A 19643-nucleotide genomic window follows, 5' to 3' on the forward strand; every position below is an offset into this window, starting at 1 on the left:
TGTCTCTTCAATGCTTTTCCTGGTTTTGAGTATGGAAGGATGTGCCTCTTCAATGATTTTCCTGGTTTTTAGTATGGAAGGATGTGTCTGTTTAATGCTTTTCCTAGTTTTGAGTATGGAAGGATGTGTCTTTTCAGTGCTTTTCCTGGTTTTGAGTATGGAAGGATGTGTCTCTTCAATGCTTTTCCTAGTTTTGAGGATGGAAGGATGTGTCTCTTCAATGCTTTTCCTAGTTTTGAGGATGGAAGGATGTGTCTCTTCAATGCTTTTCCTGGTTTTGAGTATGGAAGGATATGTATACTCAACAGGTATCATATGAAAGTAGTTACATGTTGGCCTCAAAATTAAATTTGAACATTTATAGCAATGCTTGTTTGTAGAGTATTTGGAATTTCTTAGGCTTTCTTTAATATCGCATATATTTATCCAATACGTGTGGTAACAATAATTTGAGCCCGATTGTCATCTTTAGACAGATGATAATGATGATGATATAGTTCCTGTACAGAGCTGAATTGAACATAGTTTTAATGCAGAATATACCAAAAACACTTGAAGAAACTTCTGTGTGCCATCTAATTTTCAAGAATATGTTTTTGGGAATCTCAGCTTCAAACAACATATTCATAAGAACTTCTGAGAATTAGTGAAAATGAATGATAAGTTAATAATTTAACTTTGTTGTCCAAAAGTAATTATATCATAAAACAGCACATTTGAAGAAAGATATTTTTCAGTGAAGATATATATAAAGGAAGTATCATATTATGAAATCAGGAAGAAAGATACCTTGAAATGTGGTGGTATAAGTGAAATATCAAATGGAAAATGTATTAAAGATTCAATTTGAAACCTTTTTCTGGTCATAAAAATATCAACTTGTTAAGTAACACAAGGTGACTAACTATTTGATTCTATGTTTACAGGTATGGCACAAGGGATGTTTCCGGTGTCAAGAGTGTGGGATGTCACTTAACATGAAAAATTACAAAGGATATAACAAATTACCATACTGCAATGCGTGAGTATGATCACAGTGGTAGAATTGTCTTGAATGATTAAGGTGGAGTATATATATGTATACTGTACTTGTTGTAGTTCAGGTATATGTCTAGAGGTCTTGCTTCACATATACTTGACCTCCAGTATAAACATACCTGCTAACCCCCGAATCCCCCAATGGGAGTTATGACCACCGTTTGGAAATTCTGTGGGAGGTCGCATGCAGTTACGGCTAAACTTTTGTGGAAACAAATTATCTAAATCTACACTAGGTTGGCCGTAATTGTTTAAATGGATATTTATGGTAGGCTAATAGTTATTGTTAAAGAGACATTTATGGTAGCTGTATGTGATGGAAATACGTCTGGATTGTTTACATACAGAACTCAAAGCATGCTGTACCACAATGACAGCTGTTGTGATGTATCTGCTGGGCCTATACATGTGTAGGTGTGGTCAGGTAACAATAATTCTGGCACTTGTTACACAATGCAGGGATTCTGGAGGGCCATGTGCATTGGGTCCAGCATGTCAGCAGTCTTCACTCCATCAGTAAACCAAACATTTGCTGTTGTCAGAATGTCACAATTGGTATTTGTCTGCCCCTACTGTTCTACTGAGGTCATATATCTACCCTGTCCTGATTCAGGGTCATTGTGGAAGCAAATTCATTTCTTAACAAAAAAAATATTTAAATTTTTATATACAAAGATCAGGCATAAGTATACCTTGATTAGTCCACATTTCAGGTTTTAACAAAGGTCAAAGCTAATGTCAATGTTCCTTTTTATAGAAATTTGTCAACCAAGTCAATGGCATCTTGATCAAACTTTTTTCAAGAAGTATTGTGTGAGAATGTCTTTAATGAGTTTGTATTTCTGAGTTCCAAGCTCAAGACCAAGGTCAACATTACTGTTTTATTGAAATTTGTCCAACATTGACACACATGCCTTGGATCAAGGGCATTCATGTGTTACAGACATTATCATGTGTGGTTATATCAGAGACTTGATGATTATCAATGTTTAGCACTTTGAAGGATACAGCTCCAGGAGACTGTAAGATACTAGGAACATAAACACTTAAGCTGTTGTGGACCTGAAGGTTAAGGTTGGGAGGGACTTGTAGGTCTGGGTTTTTCTGAAGGTCTTGAACTTGAATGGCCAAGGTGATTAAGGATTTAAGGATCAAGTTATAATATGGTTAATGACCTAGTGAAATGTAGAATTCATATTTGTAACTTACTTAGTCCACTCCATGTACAGTGATGGTGACATGCTCGAAAGCCAGCAATGCTAAGTATGCTACAGAACAGCGCTATCCTGATCAGTTGTACGCCTTAGTGATGGCTGGAAGTCACAAACATAATCAGTCTCCCTGACTGTCATGTGTAATACTGAGAGACAGCAGGTACCAGAGAATTCTAAACATTTCTGAGGGATTGTACTCCTCATAACTGTAGGTATTTCTTGTGTAACAGCCTAGGATATCTAGCAATCTCTGGAGGCAGTGTCATATATATATATATATGAAATATCAAAGCTGTATAAGAATATTGTTTAAGCAAGATAATCGAACAAAAACCATTGTTGGATTGTTCAGTTAATGTGCCCAACGTTTAGTGTACAAGTTTGTTACATTACCTTCCTAAGAAGATGTATCCCACACTATAATTAAGAAGTGTATAATACATCTGCAAAACGATTGTTCATTTTGATATACAGGGGCATTCATACTGGGATTATCACAGTTTTTCACCAATTTCTTTCAAAACTTTCGAAATAAAATAAACTTTGCTGTTACTTGTTCGAGTCATTTGCTATAATGGTTCATGTGCTGTACGAGGCCATTTACATATCTCTGATAAGGTGGTTTGACACCTGAAGGGAAGTCTAAAAAACATCACAAGAGGAACGGTAACAGGGAGTTGTTTTAGAAATAACACACTTGGTGTAATATGTTGTTTGTTATAATTTTGTTTTACCAACATCGTAGGCATTACCCCAAGACAACGCACACAGCTGTGGCAGATACTCCAGAGAGCAGAAGAATCGCGGAGAACACAAAAATCCAGAGTAATGTAAGTATACACATAGGTGATATCATCAGTGACGCAAGTATACATTTAGATGACTGTCAGTAATACATGTATCAGCGTCTTTTACGTGGGTACAAGTTAGCCTCAAAGTCATCTGTAGTCGACGAATTTTCTGTTTTTATTGCAGGAACCAACCTTGGAACCCTACCATAATATGCAAACATTTCCTCAGAATAGGAAGCTAGATATAATACAAAGGTTTGAATTACAAAGAGATGTGTATGGAGGACCGAAGTTGAAAGTCAGGTTTTTAAATGCAGGCTTATGAATTATGCCAGGTTTAAAAGCTCAAATTTATATATTATTTTCAGAAAATTAGTTCTGCAATCATATTTTATATGATGGAATATAATTTATAAATATTATTATTGAAAACAATGAAATATCAAAAATTTAATGAAGTTTTTATTTTTCAAATTAAGATAACACGTAAAGGTCATGGAATATCTGTAAACATGTTAGAAATGAATTAGATTACAAATAAAAATCATTTAGAAAAAGGTCACTCTATACAGCCTGAATCTGTATTATCCTTCAAGAAATACGAATCCAATGAATTAACTTGATACCACCAGGGAGCACAAAAACAAAGTATTAAAAAATATAAGGAGAAAAAGTTGCCTTAAAAGCCTCCAGGAAAATCATTAACTTCCTTTGTATTCATCTTCAAACGTTGGTAATAAGCATATTTACACATTTTGGATATCTTGAGTTACGACACCTTGATACACATATCTCTATTATCACAATTTATCACAATCACAGCATGGTGTGTTCAGTAGAAATAGTTCCATGTTGTTTTTTCTCAATCTCATTCATGCTTTCGATATGTAGTAGTTATGTAATCACTTTTATTTATCTTTTTTTTTATTGATGAATTATTAGTGTAGAGCCATCGAAATGCTTATGTACTAGGTTATTACATCTCATTAATAGAATCAGTGACAAAGTCTACCTGCCATTAACCAATATACCAGTAACTAATGCTAATTTGCCTTTCCAAATTTGGTTTTCTTGTGTTAAAAAGGTTGGATATATATTTAAGTATAATTTCCCAAATTATAAAAATGAAATGTTATATCAAAATCAATGCATTTTGTTATAAGAAAGAATTCTTGGTTAATTTATGTTTTTCATTTTTTGTTTTTTATGTAATTTTTATGTATTTTTTCCTTTGACAATCAAAAGATTTTTAGAACATCTTTGTTTGTTTTAGCTAGGCATATGATGACCTATGGCTATGAAAATATTCAGTCAGAAATGACAGGCAACTATTGTGTTTTTCCCCTCAATTCTTTATGAGTGATGGTATTACTGGGCTGTTACAGAAGGTACTGAACGTGTTTGTGCTTTGTTTAGTTTTTACCCTGGGACTTGTTTTTTCTTTGTTTTGGTTGCCGACTTTCACAGGTTCAGTATCACAGTGATTTCGAGCGCAGCAAAGGCACATACACACAGGTGTCGGACACCGTCGACATGAAGCGGCTTTTGCTCAATACCAAAAATCTTAGCTCGGTATAATTTAAGATATTCAGCACGAACACCTCTTGGAGCATACATGTGTATATATATATGTTTATGTTGACTGTAAATCACTTATATTGAATTTTGATATAAATTCTTCAAAATAATCAGTTACGAATGTACATACTTTATTGATCTTAACTCATTTACCCCTGAAATTTCGTAATGAATTATTCCAACCTTTGAATTGGAAGAGTTCAAATGTGTCTTTAGGGGTAAATGAGTTAAAGCACATATCCCTGAAAAGAATATATCACATATATGTTTTGGTATAAAACACCTTGGATGCACTTGACAGTTTCTTCTTATTCTATTAATGAAATATTTTGAATTTGTTTTCAAAAAGGAATCTGAGTTAACAAAAGTTCTGTCAAGAACCCCAAAACCATGGATTGAAAGTGTTTAGGGGAAAATTTCACAATGTTTTGTTAGCACACATCAAAATGCTGTTGCCTGATCAAATACAGTGATTGAAATAGAATTTTGCTTCAACTATTCTTTTAAGTGATTTACTGTAGATCTTCAACGTAAATCTAATTCCCTCCCATTGTTATAAAAAATGTGATAAGTTTTGTTTTTGTTCGTCACATGTATAGACATGATTGAGCTACGACTTGTTACCGTTGTTACATGTTACATGTAATGTCAACTTAGCTGTTGTAGCATTTTGTTGTTTGTAGTATGTAGGATTGATTTGTCAGTATGCGTAGGAAATCAATGTTTGTATGTAGATAGCACATTAGTAAGCCTCGTCAAATGATGGGTGACAATGCTCTGGTCCATTACCTCTAGATCTTTGCAAGTTAGCTTTCTACAATTAGGGGAGACTCATGATAAAACCAAATGTTATCATATTGTACCTCACTTTATCAAGTTCCTCTAATCAAGCTTTGAAAAGAGTATTATTTGAAAACAAAAGTTCTGCTAAGTAACAAACCTGATAAAGGAAAAGTATATTATAACCACATGTACAGTTTGAGACAACAACAAAAAGTGGAACCCAAATTTAATATGAAACAACAACAGGAACCAAGGAGGCACCAAGACAAAGGAAAGAGGTCATCAACTCCTTCCAAATAAGAATGAAAAAACTGTGATAGAGACCAGGTGTTCCTTCCAGTTGCGATAGAGTGGTTATTGTACCTAAATATTCCACTTTGTTTGTTTCCTGTCCATCCCCGGTGAGTTTGTCACCAGCAATCTAAGACACACGATCATAGTTAGAAAGTTACTCCTCTTACTATACTTCAGACATAATGTTTGCACAATTAGTACTGACAAGAAAACACTGGTATTCTTTTTCAGCAGGGCATTGTTGGTATCTTAAATGTAAATTTCCAGTTTTCTAACATAAGTATTGTACATTTACATGCACAAATCATTGGTTTGTTTGGGTTTGATGTTCTTGAGACAGCTTTAATGATAAGGTCATTAGAAAGGCAGGTGTCTAATTAACTCATTCACCCCTGAAGACACATTTGAACTCTTCCAATTCAAAGGTTGGAATAGTTCATTACGGAATTTCAGGGGTGAATGGGTTAAGGAGACACTGCCAAAAAGAAAGAGTAGAGAAATAAAAAACAGATTTTGATCCCAAGTGTTAAAGTTTGGGCTGCGGATCAATTTTGATTTCTTCAATGTCCCTAAAGCAGAAGACACAGAACCAACCATTTCTGCAGGAAATCCATATTAGGTGCCTCTTACACTAACACACAATGGGATACAACAGACCAATTCTCTCCCAGCACCTGAAAGTAAAAATTGTAAATATGTATCATTCCAATGAATTTCAACTCATCTCATTGTTTGAAAGTTGAAAGTTAAAGAAAAACTATTTCAGAGTCTGAATTATATAAGTTGTAGAAGATCTAAATAAATTGAGGTACTTGATTATATTTGAAAATTTGATTTCAATAATTTTGCGAAAATGAGCTGAATTGTAAGTGCTGTTGGTCAGACATCAATCCGAAATGCACTAACATATTATGGATAAGTAAACTCGACATGGTAGTATTGCATATATTTGGTATACAGTATGGAAAAATAGTTAGCTCCCTTCACTCAGATGAATTTCAATGTATTTTTTACAGGGAATAATATTTATTCATGTACATTCTTTAAAAGTCATGGACACTAACAAAAGCTTTGCACTGTAGCAATAAAATAAACTTTAATACTATTTCAACTAGCTATAAATGTTACTTACTTGTAGTGTACATGTACATGTAGCGTTTGACAATTCTTACTTTGCAGATTAGAACTAGCTATAAATGTTACTTACTTTAATGGATTGTACATGTTGCATTATATTAGACATTACTTACTTTGCCGTGTACACTGTACATGTGGCATTAGACATTACTTACTTTGTAGTGTACACTGTACATGTAGCGTTAGGCATTACTTACTTTGCAGTGTACACTGTACATGTAGTGTTAGACATTACTTACTTTGCAGTTTTGAATTAGTCATCAATAAAACTTTGCAGATTACAACTAGCTATAAATGTTACTTTGCAGTGTACACTGTACATGTAGCGTTAGACATTACTTACTTTGCAGTGTACACTGTACATGTAGCGTTAGGCATTACTTACTTTGCAGTGTACACTGTAAATGTAGCATTAGACATTACCTACTTTGCAGTGTACACTGTACATGTAGCATTAGACATTACTTACTTTGCAGTGTACACTGTAAAGTAAGTAGTGTCTAACGCCACATGTACAGTGTACACGGCAAAGTAACATTTATAGCTAGTTGTAATCTGCAAAGGTTTATTGATGACTAATTCAAAACTGCAAAGTAAGTAATGCCTAACGCTACAAGTACAGTGTACACTGCAAAGTAGGTAATGTCTAATGCTACATGTACAATGTACACTGCAAAGTAAGGAATGTCTAACGCCACATGTACAGTGTACACTGTACATGTGGTGTTAGACATTCCTTACTTTGCAGTGTACGCTGTACATGTAGCATTAGACATTACTTACTTTGCAGTGTACACTACATGTAGCGTAAGACATTCCTTACTTTGCAGTGTACACTGTACATGTGGCGTTAGACACTACTTACTTTACAGTGTACACTGTACATGTGGCGTTAGACATTCCTTACTTTGCATTGTACGCTGTACATGTAGCGTTAGACATTACTTACTTTGCAGTGTACACTGTACATGTAGCGTTAGACATTACTTACTTTGCAGTGTACACTATACATGTGGCATTAGACATTACTTACTTTGCAGTGTACACTGTACATGTGGCATTAGACATTACTTACTTTGCAGTGTACACTGTACATGTGGCGTTAGACATCACTTACTTTGCAGTTTTGAATTGGTCATCAATAAAACTTTTTTTGCTGTGTATATTGTATATGTAGTGTTTTCAATTTAAACTGTATGCCATGCTTGTTGAACAGAGTAACAGTTAGTGTGTGTATATAGGACAACTTACATTGAAAATATTAAAAGCTGTAGTAAAATATGTAGCATCAAAACTGTATCTAGTTGTTAAGAGGGGTAAAACAGCCTTGTTTGTGTTATGACTGTCAGTTATATAAGGATGCTGATATATGGTACTAGGATTCCTTGTCACCTAGTGCTGTCATCACCATGGTTACTAGGATACGTATATATATACGTACCAATGCAGTATTTCTGCCTAATGTAACTGCCAGTTGTCACCAGACTAACAAAGCAGATATATTATGTGTGTATGTGAGGATGATTCATCAATTCTCGCCTGCCTTGTTTTGTCATCAACAGTAAAGAGCAATCTCAGTAGCTAGGGAATATTTTATAGGATTTCAATATCTATAGATTAAATAAACCTGAATTTGAATTGTCAGTTGAAAAATATCTTTATATCATAATTATAACCTTCAAATAACCAATTTTACAAGACTTCATTAATTGGTTTCATGATGTAGTGTGTGTATATATATATATATATATATTTACTCATTAAAAAAATTTGGACAATAGACAAGGTCAAAGAAGAAGAAATAATGTGTTTGTTATAAATATTTTGACATTGTATTTGAAAGGAACCTGATTCCTGTGTAATTGTAATATATCCAGAAATACAAACAACTGTTGCAATTTGTAAGTGAGGACTTATGATTTTCCCTGACAGATACAATATCACAAAGATTTTGAGAGGATGAAGGACCAATTTACACCAGTTGTGGACACTCCGGATCTCAAACGAGTTCGGGACAACACCAAAAATATAAGCTTGGTAATCAGACATGCTGTGTGTCTTGTTACAATGAATGACCTTTACTCATGACCTTTGCAACTATACCCTTGAACTTTGAACTTTTTGAATAGTTCAACTTATATTCTGTTCTACCAAATATTGAGTTTACTCCTTAACTCCAGTTTGTTGACAATCCTGTTACAAGTTTCTGAAGGGCTTGCTGAAACCTTGACACCATTTTTGTTCAGGTTTAGATTCAAAATATTGGTTTCATGATATAATACTGTTTTAGATTCTGGTTTAATATATCCATATCCATTTTGTTCAGTATTTTTTGGCATGAATAATTTGATCTTGTTTTGTGTTTGATCATTTTGAATGCAGTCCTCTCCAGGTGTGTGCAATTTATACCTCTTCATTTCTGATCCCCAGTGTCTGACCAGGTAGACAGTATCTTGATGGGGTAGATATTACTATAGTTTTCCTGGGTGTGGTTGAACAGTTATCATCCATCATTCTAACATGATTCAGGACCATTGCTGTCATATAAGACACTATCAGACAATGAAATCTTATTTACTGGAGTTTGTTTATTGTCCAGCTGTATCCTGCAGACATGTCGTCTATCAGTTGTAGAATGTTCATAAATCTTAATCATGAATTTCTCCTTCTTAGAGGAATTTTAAGATATCTATCTATACATCCTTGTCTGTTTGTCTGTGTGTTTTGTGGCTCTATGTCTGATCAATGTTAAGCTGCACATACGTTATTTCTGTGTCTCCCAACTGTAGTATAAGGCTGACGAGTTGTAGAACCAAATTAGGTGTAGAAATTTGATTTTCATTTTGCTGTGATAAAGGCATATTGTGAGTGAAACACAGTCAAAATGGTTTCATTTATTGACATTTTCTGCTATTAAATGTCTTCAATCATTAAGCATACCAGTGTAAAGATGGACCAAACCGGCCGTGACGGTGAGTGTAAAGATGGACCAAAACAATCCTATCTATTACTGCTCTGTAAGCTTGGTAAAGAATACTTATGCCTTCCTTTCTTCTGGCCTAAACTTGCACTTGAGTTTGGACGTCTGAAGTTATTTGAAAAAGCACTATTAAACATGCATTGTTTTGTGATTTCCTGTGTTAAAAAATATATCTTTACCTTAATTTCCATTAGAGTTGCTTCCCTTTGAAAGAACAACAGGAGCCATTGTACATTTTGTAGTTGCATCCTGCTAGTTTTTGACTTGCTGAAGATGATAGTTCAGTGTATTAACATATACGCACACTTATCATTGGTTTATAATATGTTGCCAAAGGACATTTAAATAAACTCCCTTCTGAAAATATTTTCTCATTTTGTATATATCAGTATGTTAACTTATATAATAGGAGATCTCTATCGTTTGAAAACTCATGATGACAACTAAAGCCCTGGAACTTGTGAGAAGTAACCTGTTGAATGTGAAATCCTATCCCAACAGTTTTAAAAGCTGAAATTCACAACATTTCTTTCTGTCGTCATGACCACCATCTCTGTCAGCTGTGACCCAGGCCCAATCATCAACTTGTACATGCAGCCATTTCCCATCTTTGCTTGCTTAACAAAAGCAATTTGGAAATTTGATTGATACATTGTGGACTGGTACTCTGCTTTGAAAGATATGGATTATTGTTATTTGTTGATATTAATTGTAATTATTTGAAGTAGATGACTGCTATTTGTATATAAGTACAAATGTACCAAAAGTGAGTAGAAGTGACATCACCCTTCTCTGTAATTGTATTTCCTTGGTAAGTAATTTTATGGAAGGAAAAGCAGACCTTTGTTATCTATGTATTATACAAGAGAACTTCAGTAAGACGTACGTGTAAAATTTCTGTTTGTTGTAGACCTATTGTATATTAGTGTTGCTTTGTTTTTTTGTTTACAATTGTGGTGTTTGATCTGCTTATGACAAACCTAATTATAACACCAATACCAATTCTAGTACAATATATAAATTTCGTATTTCACTATATGTTGAAACATTTCTTAAAATATGAATTCCAATCACCAGTGAAAGTTTCCCCAGTTTTATAACGGGAGATACTCTATAATAAGTTCCGGCAGACAAAAACCAAACACTGATAATAATAATAATGCAAAATCATGAAAATTAACCCTACAAATGTTGTTCTTCAGTCCAAAAGTATCCCACAACAGATTCTATGTAATTGGTCTACCAATTAGTGTTGTAGTCAGGTTTGTCGATGTTGCACTCTGTTTTCATCATTTTCAGATAGAATATCAGAAAGAGTTCACAAATCAGCGGGGAACGTGTAACCAAATATGTGACACAGTTGAAATGAAAACACACTTTCGAAATACTGACAATTTCAGTACGGTATAATGCTTTAATGGAATATAGGCATGGTATTTCAACAGTTTTATCCATTTGATTTTTGCCTTTTCCACAACAAAACATAAGCCCAGGTACCTTAGTTAGCTAAAACACACCTCAGTGAAAATATCATTGTATTATAAAAAAAAATCCTAGCAACAACTCCCAACATCCCCCACACCCCACTCTACTTCCAGTTATTGTTCAGAGTCCTGGAGGGTCACTGATGTGATTTTGACAACCAATCCCCCCACCCCTCACCCCCCAATCTTCATCCGTTTGTTCAGTTAAATTTCCTCAAAATAACCAGGGCCGCATGCATAATTAAAAAGTGTTCATGCTCAAGCATGGATTCTGTGCTCACACCAGCTTTCTTCTAACTCACTTTAATTATGTCAAACAATCAAAAAGAAGTCAAATGTAAACATTGGACATAGCATGCAGCTTTAAGTCTCTTAATATTTTTTCCAAATCATTGACAAAATAATACTTTTTTACAGATTTATAACCGGAACAAGGAATTAGACTTGAGCACAAAATCCATGCTTGAGCATGAGAACTGTTTCATGAATATTGGCCAAGATCTTTAATACCCAAGTTTCTATCAATCTGCTTTAAGAAAAAGACAGATAGTTTCAAGCATTCATTGATGGCACATATTTTTACGATATTTTATGTTATTTGGGTCTGGTTATATGTTTGCCTGTCAATATTTGCTTGTGCGAAATTAAACCATGAAACACTGACAATATTTTTGATGGAATTATGATCATAAACAAGAAAACACAGTAGTGGTAATACTGACTGTGTCAGATAGATATGTACATACTCTTCTGTATCCTTTACCTCAAGGTCAAGGATTGAATATGAAAAATATCACCCACATTTTACAACTGTAAATGAAAAACAAGAGAACACAGTAGTGGTACTGACTCTGTGTCAGATAGATATGTACATACTCTTCTGTATCCTTTACCTCAAGGTCAAGGATTGAATATAAACAAAATCACCAACATTTTGCTGTTACAACTGTAAATGTTTAGTTAACTGAAGTTATTTGATGGCCATATGTTCATCATCAATATTATGATGACATACACACTCTGTGACTCAAAATTAAAAAGTTCAAATGTCAAAATCACCAATAATGTTTAGTCAAAAAAACGTAGCAGCTGGACCGCTTAAATTAATACAGATAAGATTGTGAACAAATGAAAAGTCAGTCAGATGTCAAAGGTAATTCTGCTTTCTGTATCAGATGGGTAGACAATTTTTACTACATAACCAAACCCCATGTTTGAGGTCAAAGTTTTGACTTCAGAGGATAAATATCAAAGTTGTATGTATTTTCTTCATCCACTGAAGTAGTGTGTGTGTGAAATAATGAAGCTTTATAAGGTATATAATTTTCCACTTACAGGATATATATCATAAGGTCAAGGTCACAGGATATATATATCATAAGGTTGCAGTTAAGTGTATGTGTTGTGACCGATCAATGTGTTGTATGGAGATGTCACATTTATTGTCCTTGTATTTAATACCATCATGTTGGTGGTACGTACAGCACTTGATATTGTTGAGTGCTTTCAATAACGATGCATGCATGATGTCTGTTTTAACAGCATGAAGTCAAGATTGTATACAGGGATTTTTTTTTTCAGCATGTTTGTCAATACCCTTAGCAAACATCAGATATGTTGTCAAATAATGTACATCAGATATGTTGTCAAATAATGTACATCAGATGTTTGTTAGAGAATGTACATCAGATGTTTGTTAGAGAATGTACATCGGATGTTTGTTAGAGAATGTACATCAGATGTTTGTTAGAGAATGTACATCAGATGACTTGTTGAAAGTTGTATTATGGTATCTTAGCTTCACTTATCTGAAGTGAGTAACTTACAAGCACAATAAATGCTGAATTCACAGTTTTAAGACTGGGACAATTTTGTGTATTGTCGTCATTAGCCACCTTGTCAATGGTGGCATTATAGACGGGTTTGGCAACACATTGAGGGAGAATCGTAAAGGTGTTATTAACAAAAATAGTTCATAAAAAGGGGGAGGATTCAAGGAAACCTCTTTGTCAAATTCATATTGATAAAAAAATACCAAGCTGAACCCCAAACACATTATCAATCTGTAATGTTAAGTTTCTGTTAACATCATTATTTAATATTACTTGGATAGATTGGGAGTCCACAGAGTTGTTTTTGACAGAAATTAAAGAAATAAAATTCCCCAGTATGACAAACCCATTGTGAACTAATGGTATAATTCATTCTTCCTGTTTACAGATTAAATATCATGCAGAATTTGAGAAATCAAAAGGTGCTAAGATTTCTATTGCTGATGATCCTGAGACTAAGCGTGTACGTAAAAACATGGAGACCATCAGCAACATCAGTTACCACGGAGACCTGGACAAGAGATCAAAAATGGAGATGAACCGCCCAGTTGAACAGGAAGGTATGGTGACCAAGCTGGCAGATTCCAACTGATTTTCAGCCCTGTAAATGTTCATTTGGACATCAACCAATCCCTATTGAAGTTTCCTCTTAGTTTTCAAAGTATGTTTGGTGAAAAACTAAACAATTATTGTTAAAAAATCAAAATACATTGAGCATTTACGATGGCTTATTTGAATGGATAACACATGCAACTGTGGCCTGCTCTGTAGGAAGATGAAAACACTGCCCTACAAGGTACAATCATTATTTAATGTCCAAGTCCTATAAATGATGGAGCTGTTATTGAAACCCTGGGTGTTTTTAACAAAAGTCGAGCTGTTCAGTTGAAAAGGAGACATATTAGTTCTTGTTCTTCTTGTTTGGGTATTCTTCTTATAACATATTGTCTGCTTTAGCTTTTGAACTGTTTAAGATTTTTGATGGAATTTAAGTATATCTGCATCACCCTCAGAAGGTGTGCATGCGTATTGCACAGTAATTAGGTCACTCTAACCTTCACCTCTTAGTCAGAGGTCAAATAAGTGCAAAGGAATTACCCAGATTGGGTAATTACGAGACATGGTTTTCTTCACAAAAACAATACTAGTTTTTCTTGTGAGATAATAAATACAATTTTAAAAAGATATTCACAGCTACATGCTGATGTGTCTGAATATCCTGGATTCAAAAATAAACCCCCTCCTTAATCCTAATACATGTATATGTACAATTTTGCACAATTTAGAAAGAAATGTGTATTGAACAACTGGTCAAATGTACAAGTATATAGTTGAGCATTGTTAATCCAGTCACTTTCATTTCAAAATTTGACACCTTAAATACGCTGGAGAAACAGAACAACAAAATGTTGTGGGTCTATTCTGAGAGATAAATAGACTATTGTGCATGAAGATGAAGTATCCAAGCACTGTCATGGTGGAAATGTACACCGGCATGATAGTTAGATGTATAATGTCCGCTTTTGAAGTTCAATGTCCTGCTCATTTCATTTACTGTATTTGGAATGCAAAGCATCTAAATGTATATATTGCACAAAAGAAAACAGTAATCACATCGGCCTTGACCAACCCCTGTCCCTTATGTATTGTTTTCTTTTCCGAGTATGTGTTAGTTATGGTGAAAGTGTCAAGTTTATGCACTGAAAACAAATAACTCGCTAAAGTAATCTCATTTGCAATGATTTACTCCTGTGAATAAATGAACCACAAAATTACATGTACAAAAAAAAAGATTAATAATCAGTGTTTCAAGAGAATTATGCATATATACTTACTTGAAATCCCATTGGCTATAGATCTGGACATCATTTTAACATTTCTGACACCTTGATCTTCTTTTAATGTTGATTAAGATTTAAATCTGTACCAGTATTTTAATTTACTTATTTCAAAATAAGTATATCATTTCTTCATCATAAACCCAACACTGGGTTTCATCTGACAGATATTAAAATACAAAATAAATCTCCCAGATCTATAGTGAGCTGTTAACTTTGCTGAAAACATCCATATGTATGGCTTTATGCTAACATTTTATGTTTCTACCCTTTGCATGACCCCCCAAATGCTTTCCTTGCATTTTTGTAGCCAATCAGCATAGACGTCGTCCCGGCAGTACTGGTGACTATGAACCACGTGCACGCCAGCCCGGCAGTATTAGTGACTACGACCCGAAAGCCAATAAGGGGGGAACACCGTACTCCCAACGCCAGTCACAGGGTACTGCCGTGTATGACTCTCGGACTGGAGTAGGTGAGTTATCTCCCATGTTACATTTCTTCTCTGTCATAAGTCATCCTGTTTTATGGCTATACCTGGAAAAGTATAAATAGATGTCAGTATGACCCTTTCACACCAGTAACAGTCCTATATTAAAAGTTAAAAGTCAAACAGAAAATGAATTGCCTAATTGTTTACAATCTTGTCAGCCATAGATAACTTATGTAGGTTTACGCAGATTTCAATAAATATATATGATAGCTCTGATTTTATGAGATTTCTTATCTTTTAGAACATGCTTTACTGAGATATTCTTTATCTTCGTGTGTCTCGAGTACTCAAGATTTCTGTTCTGTAATTGATTTATCATTCTCACATTTAAACATTTCTGTATTACTGTGTTTGTTATTAAATCACAAATTTCATTCCTAATTTTGAGAAAGAACATTCTGAGTGGTGAAAAAGAATGTTTCAGAAACCAGAATGTATTGTTTGAGTATCTTGTAGATGTGGTTCTCTAGCTAGAGTCATTAAGTAACTACATCTTATTTAGTGTATGAGAATCCAATGGCCTACCAGGGGGGTAACCCTCATAACCTGGGGAACAGGGCCCCCCAGCAACAAGGGGGCCAATCCCCCGCCTACGCTGTATGGCAACCTTCAAGCTCTCGGGTTGGTGAGTAGTCTGCCCTTGGTTTGTGCGAGTTTAATGGACTTGTTGGCGATTACAATTCCAGCATGGCTACTCTGTCGGTATTAACACACTGACACAGTAAACAGGTAGTCCATCGTGAGACTGCCAGTAGGTAAGACCCACTCTGTGAGTTGTTTTGTGCTGATCCTCACTGCTTTTCAACCAGATAAAGGTTTAATTCCCTATTAATATACCAAGACCCTTTCTGATCAGTGTCTTAAAGTTCTGACCCTTAATGTGGGGTATTCGACTTAGGGGGAATAATCTTTCTGTTTTCTTCCTTGTACTTTGAGGTGTTTATTCTTCTGCTCTGTTTCTGTTTAGAATTTATTTCGTATCATTTTTAGGCTGGACCTACTTCAGTTGGTCTGCGCCTATTGTTATTTTTTATTCATTAACCAGCCATCTCCACAAAATTCCTTTCCTTTATTTGTTCCATGCCTGAAGGTTATTTTCCAATTTGGTCTTCCCTTTGTTTGATTGAACTTGTTTTATTCCGTTTGGTTTTATGAGTCTGCAGAGTTTATTATGTTGATTGATACCATACACTGCAAAAACTTCAGTTGATAGTGAACCTACATTTCTGAGGGACCTTGGGTGTGGGTAACCTAATTCCAGGGGAAAATAGGTCATTTAAATGTAATTGAAAAGGGGATTATCTAGAATCGTCATTCCCAGAAAATTGAACCTTTACTGCATACAACTAGCCATTTTCAAACTTTTGTTTGTACAGTTTTTACTAAAAAAAATGTTGGTTGTCCGATGTGAATTTTTTCTACTACTGGAATGCCTGTTCATTTCAATATTTCAGTAGAAAACACTGAGGTGTAGAGATATAAACATACCTTGTTTTGGAGACACATTGCTGTTATTTATAGATACATGTAGTGTTTGACAAGCTGTGATTAGCTAGATGTTTGGCTGGAGAGATGTCCGACTCTACTTACAATTGGCACAGAGTAGTTCACTTACAATGTACATTGTATAGCTATCAATGCAATGGCTTGATAGGAAGTGTCTGGCATGCATTGCAAATGTTGATGTCATTTAAGACATGAGGTACTGTCAACACTTATAGCTACTGTAAAATTGGACAGGTTTGGGCCGTGGAAATATCGGTAATTTTGTGTTCAATAAATCAACATGAACATATTGATGTAAGATAAGGCTTTTAAGTATATACATGTATAACTGGATATCTACTTTCTGATTTACATCTAAATTTGCTGAATTGACACCCCTTCTACCTACCTTAGAGATGTAAATATGCAAATCACTCCTCTTCATTTTATGGGAAGTTTTCGCACGACAGTTTAAATTTTTGCCTTTTTCATCCTCCATAATGAGGGCAAGTTTATGACAACAGTGAAAATAAACATTTGAAGGGCAAATTTAACACTGGGCAAAAACATTCTACAGTAAAGGGCAAAACTTTGACTTTTTTCACAATACCTGTGCAATGACCTTGCACTTATATTGTGCCCATGCATTGGTAGTCTCAAAATCAGTCAAGTTTATAACAAGTATAGCTAGTTTACAGGAGATCAAATTCAAAGGAAAATTGATGCCAGAGAGAGGTCACTTGATAAAAATGACAGAATAATTAAGGCTAGGGGGTGTCATTTGATAGAGATGAGTGAAAAATTGAGGCTAGTGAGGGGTCATTTGATAGAGATGAGTGGAAAATTGAGGCTAGGGAGGGGTCATTTGATAGAGATGAGTGGAAAATTGAGGCTAGTGAGGGGTCATTTGATAGAGATGAGTGGAAAATTGAGGCTAGGGAGTGGTCATTTGATAAAGATGAGAGGACAGTTGAGGCTGGGGAGGGGTCATTCAATGAAGATGAGAGGTCAATTGAGGCTGGGGAGGGGTCACAAATAAAGATGAGAGGAAAATTGAGGCTGGAGAGTGGTCATTCAATAAACATGAGAGGACAATTGAGACTAGGGAGGGGTCATTCAATAAAGATGAGAGGAAAATTGAGGCGGGGGGGGGATCATTCAATAAAGATGAGAGGAAAATTGAGGCTGGAGAGGGATCATTCAATAAAAATGAGGAAAATTGAGGCTGGAGAGGGGTCATTCAATAAAGATGAGAGGAAAATTGAGGCTAGAGAGGGGTCATTCACTAAAGATGAGGAAAAATTGAGGCTGGAAAGGGGGCATTCAATAAAGATGAGGAAAATTGAGGCTGGAGAGGGGTCATTCAATAAAGATGAGAGGAAAATTGAGACTAGGGAAGGTTCATTCTATAAAGATTAGAGGACAATTGAGGCCTGAAAGGGGTCATTCAATAAAGATGAGAGGAAAATTGAGGCCGGAAAGGGGTCATTCAATAAAGATGAGAGGACAATTGAGGCTGGGGAGGGGTCATTCAATAAAGATGAGAGGAAAATTGAGGCTGGAGAGGGGGCATTCAATAAAGATGAGAGGACAATTGAGGCAAGAGAGTGGTCATTTGATAAAGATGAGAGGAAAATTAAGGCTGGAGAGGGGTCATTCAATAAAGATGAGAGGGCAATTGAGGCTGGAGAGTGGTCATTTGATAAAGATGAGAGGAAAATTGAGGCTGGAGAGGGGTCATTCAATAAAGATGAGAGGACAATTGAGGCTGGGGATGGGTCACAAATAAAGATGAGAGGGAAATTGAGGCTGGAGAGTGGTCATTCAATAAAGATGAGAGGACAATTGAGGCTGGAGAGGGGTCATTCAATAAATATGATAGGAAAATTGAGGCTGGGGAGTGACAATCTGATAAGACTTGGCATGGTAATCCTACTTAGATTTGTGATGTTATGGTAAGTATTGCATATTATGAGTGTATGAAACAGGACCGTGCATTTCTATAGAGCTGAGCTTGTTAGAAAAGTGTGTCATAGTTATATGACAGATTTGCATGTCGTACTGTCATGTTCTAACCAAGAGATGCTTCATTTTTATCGTAACCTCAGATTCTCACCAGCGCTACTCCACAGGATCATCCAGTAGCAGTAAGTAAAGGGGATACAGATCAGCTACTGACCTATATGCTTTAACTCTCATCTTGGCAAATCTGCTGTTTTTCTTTACTCCATTTTTTCCAGTTTCATTTATTTCATATTCATTAATGCAAAATTCTGATACATTTTTGAAAGAATGTTTTGTCATTTTCGATGAAGAACAAAAATGCTCAACTTGTACAATGAAAATTACCTTGGCACTCGGGATAAAAAATATCAAACGAATTTCAAATGAAAATAGATCAAAAATGCAATGCTTATTTGCTTTATACATGCTATTGTTAATGTAATGACTACCATTTAATCAGAATTTTGCATCAACGTTCACATTTTTCATAGGGAATGAAGGTCAAAATATGGAAGTCAGTGTTTCATCTTTATTTCTGGTCTTCACAAATATGGTTTTGTGTAGTAATGGGTAAAATAAATCATGAAATTCACAAGAGTAGAATCTGATATATCCGTTGTGTAATAGAGCAGTAATGGATAGTCATCCAGTGTTTGTTGTGATGTATTGTTGTCTGTTGTACAGTGTTATAA

General features: G+C 35.0%; 1 protein-coding gene across 10 annotated transcripts in view; it reads left to right on the forward strand.

The window, feature by feature from the left end:
* The window catches only part of LOC110443044 (LIM and SH3 domain protein 1-like), a 68497-nt gene that overhangs the window by 32171 nt on the left and 16683 nt on the right, over positions 1-19643 (forward strand). For 4 of the 10 annotated variants that reach the window (XM_021487001.1, XM_021487006.1, XM_021487009.1 and 1 more), the window contains exons 2-8: positions 927-1021; positions 2998-3082; positions 8768-8872; positions 11115-11219; positions 13520-13691; positions 15280-15444; positions 15965-16087. In XM_021487001.1, coding sequence (XP_021342676.1) covers positions 927-1021; positions 2998-3082; positions 8768-8872; positions 11115-11219; positions 13520-13691; positions 15280-15444; positions 15965-16087 — 850 coding nt within the window. Of the gene's footprint in view, positions 1-926; positions 1022-2997; positions 3083-8767; positions 8873-11114; positions 11220-13519; positions 13692-15279; positions 15445-15964; positions 16088-19055; positions 19095-19643 lie in introns of all 10 variants that reach the window. The other 6 variants (XM_021487002.1, XM_021487007.1, XM_021487004.1 and 3 more) reach the window with 5 other exon arrangements.

Source organism: Mizuhopecten yessoensis, unplaced genomic scaffold (genome assembly GCF_002113885.1).
Source record: "Mizuhopecten yessoensis strain PY_sf001 unplaced genomic scaffold, ASM211388v2 scaffold716323, whole genome shotgun sequence".
Classification (NCBI taxonomy): Eukaryota; Metazoa; Mollusca; class Bivalvia; order Pectinida; family Pectinidae; genus Mizuhopecten; species Mizuhopecten yessoensis.